This window comes from Patiria miniata, unplaced genomic scaffold (genome assembly GCF_015706575.1).
Source record: "Patiria miniata isolate m_02_andy unplaced genomic scaffold, ASM1570657v1 HiC_scaffold_24, whole genome shotgun sequence".
Taxonomy (NCBI): Eukaryota; Metazoa; Echinodermata; class Asteroidea; order Valvatida; family Asterinidae; genus Patiria; species Patiria miniata.
In genome coordinates, this window is record NW_024037063.1 from 19,528,740 (window position 1) to 19,545,641 (window position 16,902).

Genomic DNA, 16,902 nt, shown 5'->3' on the forward strand with positions numbered 1-16,902 from the left:
CGCCTGAATTCGTGATGATGTCATCGAATTTCCTGTCTGGAAAACGCATAAATCGAAACTATAAACTTCTATCTTCATAAACGTGTCGTCGCATTCGTCTAAACCCTGTCCCTTGTTGCATAAATTTCCGATCAAATGTTGAGGAACTGGAACAATAATGTGACACAGTTTCACTTTTTCTAGGCCGGTCGTGAGCGCGCTCAACGACTGTTTTATTTATAAAATTCATGCTCCGCTCTTTAATGACGCCGCGTACAAAATATATACGGGAAGTGAGCGCAAAATTGTCCGATACGTGCGCATCCCGTCCAAAAGACGGAAGCGTACATGAAATAGTTATCTAGACAATGGTACCTTTATTTTTTGGCGCGAAAAGTTTTACTCAAAAATGTGTCAAAATATAGTCTGGTTCCCTTTCATCTATATAGGATTGATTGCGCTAAAGTATATATTACCACAAGCACCAGACCATGCACGGCCCAAACTTTTCCAAGTTCATGAAGTGACGTCGGATCGGACGCCTCCGTGAAATTTCGTTTAGGCCTACAGCATGTACAGGTTTGGCCTTCATTCTGCAGTAAAAAGAATCCTCTTAGTCTAACATGTTTGAATTTTGAAAGATTTCGCTTTGTATTTTTTGTCGGTCCATGTAGTTGTTGGACTTGGACTTAAAAAGACGAGGCCGTTTGTACAAAAAAGTAAAGTTTGCTCTGTAACACTAACAGTAACAGTCACTGTCATGACTTGAGTGAACACGGCACGGTCACGGACAGGCCAGGTGGTGAGAATTTTGATGTTGCAAGATTCATGAAATGGAGGCCGAAAATAAAACGGAAGGAGACAAGAACGAGCCCACACGGCAGAATGATGACAGCGAACTGGAAACGATTGTAGGCATGGAGGCCCTAGTTAATGTTGATGAGGAGATAAAAGAAAGCGAATGTGTCGAACGTGTCGTCGATGTCGAACGGGTAAGCTTGTGACTGTGTCAGCATGATCTTTAATGTTTCGTTTAATACATCATGTACATGGACTGTGGTTAGTATCAATCATTGTCATTTAGGCCGCCCAAGGCCTAGGCTAGGGGCTAACGGTTAGCACCATTAGGCCTAGTGGCTGGCTAGCTGGCTGGGCCATCGGAAGTCTTACTTTACTTTAACATTTTCGGGGGGAGGCACAATATTTATGGCATAGGCCTCTGGCCTAGGCCCACAAATACCAACAAAGACCTGAATGAAGAAATGCATCAAGATTTGCAGTATTTTTGACTGTCAATTTGTAAACTTGGAACTTATCGAAAATTTGTTGTTTATTTCGTAGGCCTATTGCAGTATCGGTACGGCAGCCGTAAACGCAATTTTCAACCATGTCAACTGCTATCGTTACGGCATTGCATCAATTGTGAATCGATATCACATTTACAAAAAGTAGCCTACCCATCCGACCAAAACGCCTTTGGTACATGTACAAAATGATGTTCAATTCAATTCAATTCAATTTATTTCCACTCTGTGGAGGCAGCATCCTAAAAAGCCGAAGCTAATTCAGTGGTGGATGTGCCCAACAATACAAGACAAACAACACTTAGGCCCCTATTATAGAATTTGAAATAATAAATGTTAAATATATAACGGTTAAACAAAGTAGACATGACAATAAACAACACATCAATAGCGGCTAAGCCAACTTAAAAATTGAATCAGGTATTCTGAGAATTTTCTTAACGCATTGTTTTAATCAAACTGTACTTTATATTTAAGACGACCTAGATTTCATTTTCTTCTTTGGAATCAGTGGCTTTGGAGGATTTTTTAAAAAAGGGAAATAATTAATAAAATCTGAGAACCATTCGGTTGATAGTCTGGTTCCGGCAGCCAAAAATCCTGACATTGAATAGAGGCCTACTTCTATTTTACTACTAACTATACTAGTAACGATAGCAGTTAAAAATCACGATACAGCTGCCGTACCGATAGCCACTGCATTTTATAAAAAGTATTGAAACTGATTTTGCCTTGACTTTTATTGGCTAAAATTTAAGTAGGGCCTAATTATAGGGTCATGTAAGGAGCTAAAAATATACTTTATCCCCAGCGACATGTAGGCTACATCATTATATTAGGCCAAAAAAAAAAAAAACATGTTTAGCATCCTGCCTTTTTGAATAAATGGAAGTGGGAGGCCCTTTTTTTTCCTTCCCAATATGGCCGCCCGACCCAGCTATTTCTCAAGATGGCCGCCAGTTTATTTTAAATGGCCGCCATTGGACTCGGGGAAATAGCATACCAGCTTTATATGGGCTAGATGCAACAGACAAAGAGGCCAAAATGATGTCACTGTTTAAAATTTATCTTTTTTTCGGTTTTTGAAAGAAAAAAAGAGAAAAAAAAGGAGGCGGCGTCCAAAAAGGAGGCGGACGGGGATGCTAAACATGTTTTTTTAAATTTTTCCTTATTGATGGGTAAATGAATTATTGATGAAACAAACTTAATTGTTGGGTTGTGTTTTGTATGGTGTGTATCACTAGAATATCCCATCAGCAAATTCTGTGTCCGATGAGGAGTACAATGAACTGTGTGATGCAGTCCTGCAAAGGAGAAAAAAGACACTTGCTGACAGACCTGGTGAGAGTCTCTATGAAAATGTTATAAAGGTTTCCTCAAAGTTAAACAGTTTAACAAATAAAGTGAGCAGTATAGACTTTTTCAAGTGTGCTTGATCAATTGACAAGTACATGCTAATACGTGGTGTTGAAAAAATTGAACCAAAATGTTTTTTGCTCACTGGCATTTTTCTTGTAAAGTACACACATACTGGAATTTGTATCCTTGAGGAGTCATTTCTTTGTTCTTGGGTACTAAAATTTTACAGTTTGTAAGTGTAGTTTTAAAAGGCTCCTGTTTTTAATAACCTTAAAATTTTGGGCTGAAATGGACCGATCCAGTAAGCACCGCCCCATGGTATTCTGACCAATCACAGCCGTGATTTATGTCCGACACGCGTGCACAAAAGTCCGACATGCGTGCACGCGCGTATGATGCGCGCGGCAGCCAAATGCAGTGTGGCATTGGAGAGGAGCATGTGTTAATTTGCCCACGTGCGCAGTGGGAGGGGCTTACTGGATCGGTCCATTGTCACGATCAACACAACTTGGAAATTCCTAGTTTTTGAGTAAAATCCATATATCTATTTCGTGATAACCTTTTGGAGACGTATTCACCCATTGAAATTGCCCTGAGGAGACATATTCCGTCTTTTGTTCCCTATTAATGCATATGTGTCCACAGGATACCATGTACCGGATCAAGTAATCGTCATAATTCTATTAACATTTATACCCAGCCCTTGTTATTTATAAACTTGCATGTACTGTTGTGAAAAATGGTGGTTGTTACTTCGTGTTGATTGACAGGGTGTGGTCCTGATGAAGATCTGGAGGATCCACAGAGCGAGGAGGAAGAACTTCAAGACGTTGACCAGCAACAACAACAAACAGATAACATGTGAGCCATCTCAAACCCTGGGCCCAATTTTACTGAACTTTCAAGCACAAGAATTTGCCAAACATATTTCCTTTCAAAAACAGATCATCAGCCAAATTGTTTATGTGATATTGCTTGTGTCTGGTTTTCAACTGACATTTTCTTGGCACATACATTTGCTGAACAACATCATTTTGCATAGTAGCTCAATTAAATTGGACGCTGATTTTACAGGCATGGGTTTATATGGTAGGCATCTGCCACCTATTACTTTTTGGTTCAAGTTGATCAAAACTTGAGGACTTATTAGGCCAAAAAAAATAATAGTTCTGCTTCCGGTTTCCCTACCTACCCTATTCTGACAGCCCGTACCATTATTTTTTTATTGGAAAAATGAGAAGAAAACACCCAAAACCATCAATTTCTACCTTTTGCCCTTGACTACATGCAGACGCCTCCATATGATCGTACACAAAAAAATTGGCCAAAATTTTTTTTTCTATTTTCAAATGCCATGTAATCGGAAGCAGAAAACAGAGTGACGAAAAATTTTGAAACTCTACTAATGCATAGAGCAACTCTTCCTAAACATACCCAAGAAATTTCATGACTATAGGTCACAGGGTTTTGGAATTATGGCTTATTAATTATTCATATGTACGAATGGCAATTCTGCTCTGTGTACACGAAGTATATGCGAAAATTCAGTTTTCACGGCGCATAGCGCTGGAAAATTTTTCGCTACGCAGCAACCCGTTGTCCGATTTTTATGTTTTTGGTATCAAAAGATGCGCAAAGCTCGAGGCTAAAAAGTCTTAACAGAGGCTATCACAGAAAATGTTGAGGGGGGGGGGGGGCGCCCCCCCAGGCCCCTTTAGGGTTAAGTAATCCTCTAAAATTAAAGATGCTTGTTCAAATAATAAGTCACCCGCCAAAAAAAACAAAAATTAAGAATTGTATGAGGAGATAAATACAGTTGGTGGCAATAACTGCTCAGTCACCAGCAAAATTCTTTAATTAAATTCCTTCTGCTCCATGTTGAGTGCGTTCGATTACTTCCCCCGTGCTTACTCGTGCAAGTGCGGCAGCGTTCGATTTACCTCTCACGTGACTTCCCGCGCTTACTCGAGCCTGGCCCAAGTAACCGACTCGCCAAGCCGGTTACTTGGGTAAGTATCCCATAAGGCCATGCAATAAACATGGCTGCCAACGTGACGTCCGGCGGGCGCCTCAGGCTGTGTCCAAAACGGGCTTTCAGAGCTACGGCTACGTCTATTGTCAGCGCATCCCCGCGTATTTTCAGTATTCAGTATTTTCGGACCTAGACTAACTAGCTCTAGACAGTTGATTCGGATGCAGCCTGAGTGTCATGTCAAAGTTCAACTCTAGCTCCTGCACGAAACTTTACCCGAAACCGTTCATTTATTTAGCTCCACTGTGCATGTCTGTCATCACGCGAGGAGCCAGGCGTGAGTAAGCTGGGGGAAGTAATCGAACGCACTCATTGTATTTCAAGTGATTCTGTTATTCATGAGCATCACTATAATGGTTGCTTGTTGATTTCCTCCTTAAAGACACAGCGATCTAGTCACCCCGGAGCTGAGCGCCGAGGAAAAGGAATCCCTGCCCATGCCTCCAAAACTCTCTCACAAGAGGTCGCACAAGAAGAAGACTCCTCAGGCTGATCGACGCAAGAGAAGTGGGAGAAAACTGGAGTACCAGAGCTCTACACAATCTGGTATGAAACTTAAGATATCTGGAGACAAATTTCAGTGTTTTGTATAATGGTAACGCTGTTTAATCACCGTCGCTGCAAATAAAAGGGAAAAGAATTGTAATTCTTCTTCATTACTTGTAATATCTCAAGTACGTAATGGGTGTGTATATGTGGGTCTACTGACAGTTGTTCGAATACGTGTCAGTAATACCTCAAATTTAAAGTTATGGGCTCCGTGCACAAGTACCCCTTCAACGGCCAGAAAAGGAGAGTTGGGGGAGACTTAGACCGGTTCCCGATTCATCCACTGCGTATTTCGAAAGATCCAAAGTTATGGGGGCAGGGATTAGTCTAGGAGACCATCGCAAGATAAATTCGAACGCATTCGCGCACTGACGATGATGACGGTCACGCGAAGATGCTGTGGCTAATATCTTTGGCACATTCAGGAAGTTGTGCATTCTTCACGCGCGAGCAGTATAGTACAGTACACACACGCTGTGTGTCCCGTGCACGGGGCTCAAAAGTGGTAAAAAGGCACCCTCTTTTGTTGACGCCCAGCGCCCATAGGCCTACTTTATGAATGTTGGAAATGATATGTGTTTCATTAAAATGTCTACTTACTGTTTAACTGTGGCAGACAGAAATTCAATAATTAAAAGTGGCCGGCAAAAATGTCATTGACCTCAAATATGCAATCATTTTATTAAAATGGCAGGAATGTTTTGATGTCTTCAAATGTATAATTTACTGTTTTGCAGGCATAATTTTCTTTTGGCAGGCATAATGTCAAAGCTTCTAGCTAAGTCTTCTTCCAAACCATTCCCTCCAAAATTGGTTTCCTTCCCCTGAAAAAAAAACAATCTTAGGCCAAAAAAAAAATAGTCTGTCTCCAGTCCTGATTTGAAAATCACAGGCGTGTGGGAAAACGCACACCTGGATTTTTCTAGGCGTGTGGTTTTTCTAGGTGTGTGATCTGTGGTCCAAGGAAATTCAGGCATGCAATTATTCACACTTCTCGGGAAGCTTTTAGGCATGCGATGGCGTGGGGGTGCGATCGCACGCCTCAAATCAGAAGGACTGGGTCTGTGGTCAGACCAAAGCTCCGAAATTGATGAGGCAGCACATTATTTTTTGTTTCCCCCATTTTTTTTCCAATCTTGGATTGTACAGCCAAGGTGGGCTCTATTTTTGTTTTTTGTGTCCTCATATACATTGGTGTCCTCCATCATTTGCCTTGGTGTCCTCCATCATTTGCCTTTGTGCACTTTCCCAATTCCTTGGTGCTCCTTCGTACAAAAATTTGAGGTGGCGCGGCAATAGAGATATCGCTGTTGTAGCTACCGCGAAAAATTTGAAGAAAAAAAGACGTGCATGATCAAAATCGACGCGCGCGCTGACCAGAGACCAACTGGTTTTTTTTGGCCTTAACATCCCAACTTGTTTTGTCTAGAATAACATTTCCTCACATATAATTGTTTATTTCTTATTCCTTAACCCAAAACTCTCCAGTGCCCCTCCACAAAGCGATCAAGAGAAAACGCCTCCCAAAATCTGACCCCAAACCCAAGAAAAAAAGAAAGGGCAGCGATAAGAAGAAGAAGCTTCAAGAGCGAACGGTCCATGAAGACGGAACCTGGGTGCAGTGTATGCACAGTGAATGCTTGAAGTGGCGCTATCTGAGTGATGTCACAGATCCCGCACTGATACCTGAGCACTGGGTCTGCAAAATGAATACAGGTAAAAGTCTGTAGATACTTCTACATTGTGAAAGAAATTTGTTTTAGGAAACACAGATTGTGCAGTTCATTTACAGGGCTTCGGTCTAAGAATTCCATTATTTTTTCGTAACAAATTTTAAACTTGTACACAGCATTTTTTACTTGAAGACAAACTTTTTTCCCCTACTTTGGGCACATGTAACCCTTTGTAAAAAGGCCTTTATTTTGGATTGCTAATGCATCTCTTAAATGCAGCAAAAGATCAACCTTAATTAGTTTAGGACCACAAATAATTTGCAATTTGTAAAACAATCATTCCACAACTACAGAAGGCAGATATTTTGATTCAAAATTTGAAGGTTTGCATGGTGAAGTATTAGCAATAAGAGAAAGTTTGTGGTTTTACCATGTACATGTAGTAAGAAATCCACCTTTTGTGAGTTCATGAGGTTCTGAAAAGAACCAGGGGAACTCAATTGTCAGACAGTATGCTGAATCCGCCCATGGAGGATTCGTTGGGTGCCCGGCAGAAGGGCATATGAGCGTTCCAATGCAAAAAAAAAATCACTTTTCAAGAAAATTGCATTGAAAGGCTCCAATGTGTCCGCTACACGTATTATGAATCCAATGTTCTCCCACACATATTATAAATTGTAAACTTGTCACACATATGAATCATAATTTTGGGAACAACATATTAATTTCAGATGAAAGTATTAAAATTTCAGTGAAATAGAGGCAGTTTTCTGCATATGGCCTTTTGCTGAAAATGTTTTGGTGATTACGCGTTTGTGTGTAAGGGCGTAGGCGCCTACGACCTTCTGCCAGGCACACTACGGATTGTACCCTCACGACACATGTGGCCAGAGCCCATTTTCGTGGCTCTGTTTACCACAGAATTCCACGCTTATGATCATCATTTTGTGCTAGCAGACAAGCAACAAAAAAAAAATCTGTGCTAACCCTGTGTGAGCACAGAATCCTTAGTTACGTGATGTACACATGTGCAGATATAAGCCAAAATCCTTGCCAACTTGTGAAATATGCTAGCCGTAAGCGCGGAAGTTTTAGTAAGTAGGGATTTTCCACTAACGGTAGGCAGAACCATGAAATTGGGTCCTGGTAATTATGTGGTTTGTGGGGACCTCAATAAAAAAAACCAGTATGCTCCGCCCACCATTAGGAGACTCTTAACTACAACACAGCAAACCACGTGAACCAAATAATCCTTTTTTTAATTGTTATTTTTTTATCTTAAGATTCTGCTCACAATTCTTGTGAACACCCTGAGGAGGATTACCACTCGCTGGAGTTTGTCTTCACCAAGTTCACCGAGGGATCCATTGTCTGGGCCAAGATGCAGGGCTTCCCATGGTAAAATACACAGCTTCTGTCAGAAGTTGGCTCAAGATATTTTAACTTTGAATTTGACACGTGAAAATTAATCCAGGGACTGCTATTCACGTAAATGCAATAATGAATTCTTGCTCATGAAACTAAAATGTGTATTTTTCTGTAAACATGACAGGTGGCCGGCAATGGTAGAGGAAGACCCCGACACTGGTACATACCTGGAACAAGAGGACACCGACACCTACCCTGTAAGAATCTCAAAAGAAGGGTCTAAAAACAATTCCTAAAATACAGTAAAAGGATAACTTTTGCCCGTATTCACCATGAAATATCTCTTTTGTGAAGAAGTGTGGTTCTGAAAATAACTAGAGGTGAGAAATGTTCTTGATGTTTCAGACAGAGTGTCCCATCAACGGAAGAATATTGAGGACAGAGGACACTGTCCTATAACTGTCGAGAACAATTCTCACGGTCTGTTATTTTCAGAACCACACTTCTTCAGAGGAGAGGTATTCCAGGGTGTATCCGCAAAAAACTATTCTACTATGTATTGCCATGCAGAGCTTCAAAGCACATTCATTTCTAAATTGTTAAAGTCCTTTCAGTGTGAACACTAGATTTGGGAAAGGATCTGTCTGTTTCAAACAACTTGTTCCCTGGCCTTTTTCAGAGTAAAACATCTTCCGACAGATTGAACATGCACCTTGTTTTCCAGTTTGTTTCAAGTGAGAATAGGGTGTTTTTTTCAATTGGAGTACTGTGATAAAAATACCTTTTAATTATCACGGTCCATAAAATGCGGGAAGAGTAAACAACCGTTTCAAAGTTAAAATTGAGGAGTCCTCTTTCCAAATGAAATGTGGTCAAGTTGTCAAGTAATAATTTTACAATTTTGTTTTTCTTTGTACGTGAAAAAGTCAGAACAACTTTTGACACAATGAGATAAATATTTCTGTTCATTTATAAGTACTTATTTTGGTTTGTTAATATTTCTTTCCTTGTTTTTATTTAGACTCACTACCATGTCGTGTTTCTGGACAAGAATGTCTCCAGGACTTGGCTGAAGAGCACATTCATCAGGAAGTATGATCCCGGCAAAGACGAGCAAGTAAGATTTATCAAATCCTTACCAGGATGACTGTCTTAGGAGGATTAATTCATTTGGGGGAACTGGGGTGAATTGTGAGGGTTGATCATGAAGTTAATGATGTACTTGAGACTTTCTGTGAGACCTCACACGAGGTCTCACTATTGTATAAACAATGTTTATGCAATAGAACATCAGATTTCATTTAAGTCCAACTTAATAAGCTGAGACATAATACTTTTACTGTCATTATACAAAACAATTACGACGTTATAATGTTAAAGTAGGATTTGAAATTATCTTTTTATTGGAGCAAAGGATCTATTTCTTCAAAGAGCTTGAGAAGGTCTTTGTGAGATGTTTAATAAAAAAAATGCCGTATTACCTGACAATGAATGTTGACTCAAATATCGAACATCCATAGGTGTAGTACTAGTTATTTAACTTGCAGTGCATTGTACTTGACAAACTCTGAGGGAGGGGATAGGTATTAACTTTGCATACAAAGAGTCAAAATAGCACCTGGAAAAGGTACCTGCTGGAGATGACAAGCCAATTGGCTAAATGTTCAGTGCGCATTGTCTGCAGTCCAACCATTTAAGAGAACTAATTCTGATCTGCAGTGAAGACACGAATTTCAAAATGGAACGTACATTTTGGTTTAATTGAGCCTCACAGATATTTGTGCAGTGATACCTGATTTTCCAGCCCACATGCTTTGACAATATGGAGGTTCTGAGATAACACTTCCCAGTCGAAACTTCCCCACTAAGAAACCCAATCCAACCCAACCCAACCCACACAAGTGTGTATTTGCCTGCAATCGGGAACCCCCTATTGTCCCTCTTTTGTTTGTACTAACTTTTTAGGAAGACCTCCCATATGTTTTGTACACGAATCCAAATAGGGGACCTCTCGGGAATTGGGACCCTTTTGTCCTCTATTGTTCAGCGTCCCCTACTGAATGCAGAAACAAACTCATGCCAACTTGACCCAAAACAACCCATCCCAACCCAACTCATCCAACCCCCCCCAAAAAAAAACCAACCCAACCCAAAACAGTCCAACCCCAAAACAACGCAACCCAACCCCCAAACAACACAACCCTACCCAACCAAACCCAACCACCCGGCCAACTCAACCCAAAACAAACCCATAAAATCCAAACAAAACTTACAGACATTTTTCTTTGAGTGAGAATGATTTTACATTAACCATGACTTTAACAGACACATGCAAAGGGCCGAGACTACAAACAGCAGGTTAGTCAAGCTGTAGCCAGAGCTAACAAGGCACTGTCCATGAACGTACAGGTACGTAAAACAAAGTCTATTGTTTAAACATCAATTTTTAAAGATAATTTTTAAAAATGCATTTTATGCAGTGGCTCAGGGTTCTAGCCAGGATATAATTATAGAATAGGAGCATTGTCCAAGATGGGGCATGCGAGAGCGAAGCGTGAAGCCTTTGTGGCGTGGGGTCTGGGGCCCGCTCAAGGGCCCCAGGAAAATTTTGTTTTACCCTGGCCACTGTGCATGTTAGGCAACAGCTGCATGATAAAGCCTGCACGCATGTCTGACATTAATCATGTCGGGAACATCATTGGGGGCTTAATAGATCAGTCTATTGCAATTTCTTTCATTACTTGTATTTCTTGCTTAGTTTGTTTGTATTCTATCATCTTTAAAACTCGGAATCCAAAAAATATTACATTGACAAACTAGGGATAGGCATGAGATTTTTCAGACTTGTCTGAAATCAGACTTTTTTAATCTGAGAGAAAGACGTATTCACTATAGGAAAAACTAGATCTTTCAGACCTTTCATCCAATTTTCCGATTTTTTTTTTCTTTTAAATTGACAATCACATCCCTGTAGAAAACCACCATATACGTCCAGACAGGTTTAAGTGAGTTCAGAGTAATAATTCACATATTTATGATGGTTGTATGATACCAAATTTTGTTACTTACTGTTTGCCTTGTTTTGGGGATCACAAAGGGTAAATTTTTTTAAATCTCAATTTCTACAGGAGCGAATAAAGACATTTGGCTTCAGTCACACCTTTAAAGGAAAGATAGTGGATAACTCACAGGAGTCTTCAATTGGTGAGCACCTTTATGGAGTCATTTCATTTATTTGTTGGTCAGTGGGGAAAAACCCTTTAAAACCCTTGAACCTTAAATTTTGTTAAGAAGAATTTAAACCAGGGTTTGATAAGCCATTTTTTAGTCATATAAAAATCAGATTCCCTTTAAATTACGTTTCTTACTCTTGGAGAGGTGTTTTTATACAGTAACAAAATGTTTTGGTTCATTTTGTTGTTGTAATCACCCATAACGGTTTGGGTCAAAAGTCAAGATGTCTTTTTAAAATTCCAGCAAATACTTACTCAAACCATGCAAATAACAAACCTTAAAGTCCACAAATTTGATTTGAAGAAAACAGCTGAGAAAGCTATAATCTTAGAGAAACCATGAACTTTAATATACCTCAAAGACTGAGAAACAATAATTTAACCGATTTTTCTCAACAGCAGTCTTTCTTAAAACATTTTCTGTGTCTTTGATCTTGTCACAGTTGAGGTTGTAGATGTCGCTTCAGATTCAGACCATGAGTCAGATGATGTGGATGTAGAGTTTGATCTTGAGATACTTGGGCTGGACGTAGACGAGATACTTGAGGAGGCAGAGGCCTTACTGAGTGAGGCAGGGGAGACCATCCAGTCACTTCAAGACACACCTCTTGATGAAGGTAGAATATCATCTGTAACCCAGTACAAAATGCCTTCAGGGAAGTATTGAATTCCCCACAACTGTGTGAAAAGAGAAATTTGTTTGAAAACTCAGTTGGAAGAAATCTTATTGCCTCAAAAACTTCCTGTTAATTTTCAGTATAGACCAATCCGGTGACGCTATCAATTCTATCATGAAGGCGCCTTCAATGGCGAAAGCATTGTGCTAGCTATTGTAGATAAATCCATCATGTAGAAGTTGGTTTCTACAATGGACCGATCCAGTAAGCACCGCCCCATGGTGTTCTGACTAATCACAGCCGTGATTTATGTCCGACGTGTGTGCACTCAAGTCCGACATGCGTGCACGCGCGTATGATGCGCGCGGAAGGAAAATGCAGCGTGGCATTGGAGAGGAGCACGTGTTAATTTGCCCACGTGCGCACTGGGCGGAGCTTACTGGATCGGTCCATTGCATGCACAATGGTTTTTCCATTGAAGGGGGCCTTGTGAGTGTACAGTGATCACGTGCGCGGATTCGTCAATATACTTTGCTCAGTCAACCGTGTCCTAGTAGTTTTAGTTATTTCTCTGTCAGGGAAGATACTTCCTCCTCTGCTAATGCAAATGAAAGATATGAAAGATGTTTACCATTAGGAAAGATGTTTATCATTTGGTTATTTTGTTTTCTTACTTTACTTTCTGCAGAGGCCCCAAAGGAAACTAAAAAGAGAAGGAAGTCAAAGAAGATTACGGATGGAGAGGCACGGGAGGGTAATATTGATAAGGAATGTAAGACAAAGAGGCAGTACAAAAAGAAGTCTCTCAAAGATATTAGTGACCAAAAGAAAAAGAAGCATAAATCCCATCATCATCATTCAAAGAAAAATAGTAAGGAGAAAGAAGCAGGCATCACTGCAGGGTCAAATGACGATACTGCAAAGCACATGGATGAAGAATGTCGCAAGAGTGTTGGAGATATTCAAGCTTCTGAATCAGAAATACGATCCAAGATAATAAATGATGAGGTGAAAGAAGATGGCTCAACAAAGAAGTCAAAGAAGCAACATGTCAAGAAGAGCTGTTTACTCAACAAAAAAGCAGCAGGAAGTACAGGGGAAGATGATGCAATGAATCAGTGTAAAAACTCTGATCCTGATGCGAGAACAAAACAAAAAAAACCCAGAAAGCCAAGAGTAAAGAAATCACATGTTGAGGTTGAACCGAAAACAAATATAGCACCTGCTGTAGTGCTAAAGGCAGAAGAGTCTCCCCAGACTAGTACTTCAGTGGTTGAATCTGAGAAACAAGAATCAAAGAAAACTGCTGGAGATGTCAGACCAAAGGTGAAGAAAGTCAGAAGGCCACGGGTTGAATCCAAAGAGAATAATGAGCAAAAACCTGCTGTGGTGCCGAAGGAGACAGCCTCAGTAAAAGAATCTGAGAATCCACAACAACCTGACAAAAGTGATGGAGCTGCTGTCCCAAAAGAGAAGAAAGAAAAGAAAGTCCGAAAGCCAAGGGTTAAGAAATCAGATGGTGAAGTTGAACCCAAAGTCAAGAAGCCCAGAGCAAAGAAATTTTCAGCAAAGATGAACACAGGGAATTTGAATAAGACTGATACCCCAACAGCAGAATCCGAGAAAATCCAAGATGTTAGAGAAAGTGACACAAATTCAAAACCAAGAGTCAAGAAGCCAAGAGCTAAGAAATCCTCTGCTGCAAAACCTTCAGCAGATCCTGTGAAGACTTGTACCGCAGAAGACATGTCTGACAGGTTAAATATCGAAGCTCATGGCTCTCCAAACACTCGGGATGATGATTCAAAAACCAAAACCAAAAAGAAGAGTAAGACAACCGAGGCTGGCCCAAAGATGAAGCCAGCTTTCAAAACACCATCCAAGAAGTTAGAGGATGTGGTAAAGAAGCCAAAGAAGTCATCCTTTGCAGTTCCGTTGGTGAGAAAAGATGAACAGTTGTCTAAAAAGTTTCATCAGAAGGAAACCACAAAAGACAAACTTTCCAATAACATGGAAAATCATGCCTTGATGTCAGTTGAAGGGAGAATTGACAAAGACTTGAAAAAAGAGCCTCCTAAATCAGATACCACCACCACTAAAACTGGTCCAGAAGATGCTGGTGTGTCCAAACAAAGAGCCAAAAAGTTTAGCATCAAGAAGAAAGCTAACCTCCCTCTTTCCGAGTCAACTTCCTCAGCAGAAATTTCCGTGACTGATGCAAGTCCATGCATAAACCAAAATCCAACTCCCCCAGCAGAGCCGACTAGGGATGCTGATTGTACGTTTAACCAACAACCACAGAAGCTGGAGAAGAATCCGCCTAAGAAAGGTACTGCAAAGAAATTCAGCATCAAACACAAGACCGCAGTCTCAAAGGCTTCTTCAGTTGCACATCCCCATTCAGAACCACCAGAGCTTATGAACAAGGTCAGTCCAGACACCAGTAGGAATGAAAATCCAGGCAATGAAGTAAAAACATTAGGTATAAATGAGCCAACAGGGGTAACCAAAAAACCATCACCAAAGAAGTTGAACGTCAAGCGTAAACCATCATCTGAATTTGGAGAAGCGACCAACCTGAAGTCTGGAATTGATGCCAAGGACAGCATATCTCCATCTCCCAAGAAAATGAAAGCTGAACGACAGGAGCAACATTATGTTGATGATGAGGAGTTCCTCCTCAATCTAGATGAGGATCTCCTCGATGATGACACTGTCTTGGTCGTAGAAGATAGGCAAAGGGATCGGGTGGATGTGGGGGAGGATAGTGATGACTTCAGCATGGAGGATCTAGAGGACTGGCCTAAGGATCAAGACACAGTTGATGAGCCTTCTCAGGGAGATCCCAACAAACTCCTTAACCAGACATCAGGAAGTGACACAAACCCACAGTCGTTTGAAATAGTTGAGGAATAAATAAATACCCTTGCCAACATGACTTATATGGCCTTGACTTACTTTTTCTTGTTATCGAAAGTTAATTTGTTGGATTTTTTGATATTGTGTTTCGCCTTCAGTTGTGTGTTAAGTAAATATAAGTATATATCCCATATCAAAAGTGCATTTTGTATATAAATTACCATTTTTGGTAATTTGTATGGGATTTGGGATAGTAGGGGCTCCATCATTATAGCTTATAAGGACTTTTAGGAGGCTCAGGGTGACCCAAGTCTCAATGGAGATGGTATTTAAACCATTTAGGCGATCCAAAAAGTGGAATGCTATACCTAGCTTATTTAATTGGATGACATAGTATTTGATCATCATCCCATCCAAATACTGTGGTTGTAGGTCTAAAATCACAATGTCTTGAGATGATACAATTAAACGGAAATGTACACGCCATTGCAGCAATTAAAAGACCAACCTACCCCGCGATTATTTTACATCCATGTGCTAGATTTCACCTCTATTGTTAATTAGTTCTTGTTGCTTGACGTGCATCAGTTGTGTTAGAAAGTTGATGAAGATACCTTTCCAAAAGTATCGAATGAATTCAAGTTGGCAGAAACTCAGGATAACTTGCTGAAATTGCATATTGGGAATTTAATTTTCCATTTTGACAGTAATAGCAATTCATTCACTTATGAAAGTTTAATACAACCTTTATCTTTGATATTTATGATATCTATAAATAAGCATATTTAAATTTGTTCATTGGTGCTGTTCAGTGTGTGTTAGAGAAAAACATTATTAATTGCAGAGACCTACCTGTTGTAAACAAAAGTTTTTATTTATTGCAAGAAATAAAACAATGTTCAAGAATTAGAAAGAAAAATCCAATAGACTGTTTCAAATTACTTCATTATTCGGAACAACCCAACAAATACATCTCATATCCAACTACATGTAGTTTTCTGTGGCAAAACACAACATTCCGAGGCTTCTAAAATAAAAAAAAAAGGAACTGATTTTGTGTAAACAAAACGTCAGTATGTCATATCATCCTACATGCATCTTTCAGTTGTATGAGTGTTGGTGTTACCCACTGTATATCAGGGTTTTGTGCCACTTTGCTTGAAAACTATAAAATAAATGTCATCTTGGCATGATCAAGTGTTTTGTTGGCCCGCTAAAAGTGAAACCGCACACAAATGCCCTGGAACCGATGACTGAGGAAACGATATAGCGCCCTCTATTTCTACCTTTCGGGGCTTTCCAAACGCATTTCCTTCAGGAAAATGCAGTCTGGTTAATACCAATTACTTTTGCCTTCCTTTCTCTACACACTGTTCACAAGCCGACATCCTTGCCACCTAAACCCCTTCCTGACGGCCTGATCTATATTTGAGAATTAACCTTTTGGGTTTTCACATCGGACAGAAATAGCTTCTGCAGGCACACTTAATTGCCGCTCAACTCTCACGGTTGACACGGCATACGATCCCGAGTGGGTCAGATGGGATGAATTTTTTTCCGGTGGGGTTGAGACGATTGGCAGAATTCCAACATTGCAATTAAAAAAAAGCTTCCCATTCTATCCATTTCCATACCATCAAATTGGGAACACTCGGTTATTTTCGTGCTCAACTTCGGTCCCTGAAAATTTGACGGCCCCGAGGCGCCAAGTGCCTTCTCATTTCGTTCCTTAAATCGCGATATTCGGTCTTCCATCTAAGTTGACTCGACTGGCGCTGGCAAAGGCGAAAGTTTACAAACTTTTTGCGAAGGAGTAATCTAGGCCCGTTGTTACGCAGAATGATGTCATTCCAAGCACATGAATACTGCCTGATGTCTTCTGGAACACCACTCCTTAACAGTGTTTTGGCCTCGTTGTTGGCAAACCTA

General features: G+C 40.3%; 1 protein-coding gene across 1 annotated transcript; it reads left to right on the forward strand.

Moving 5' to 3' along the window:
- Positions 1 to 766: 766 nt before the first annotated feature.
- On the forward strand, positions 767 to 15,831 carry LOC119732705 (hepatoma-derived growth factor-related protein 2-like). Its single transcript, XM_038206353.1, has 12 exons — positions 767 to 971; positions 2,528 to 2,624; positions 3,413 to 3,503; positions 5,057 to 5,220; positions 6,712 to 6,939; positions 8,180 to 8,294; positions 8,449 to 8,521; positions 9,286 to 9,381; positions 10,590 to 10,673; positions 11,393 to 11,468; positions 11,941 to 12,114; positions 12,803 to 15,831. The coding sequence occupies exons 1-12, from the start codon at positions 813 to 815 to the stop codon at positions 15,028 to 15,030; spliced, it is 3,585 nt and encodes a 1,194-aa protein (XP_038062281.1). The 5' UTR covers positions 767 to 812; the 3' UTR covers positions 15,031 to 15,831.
- Positions 15,832 to 16,902: the final 1,071 nt, after the last annotated feature.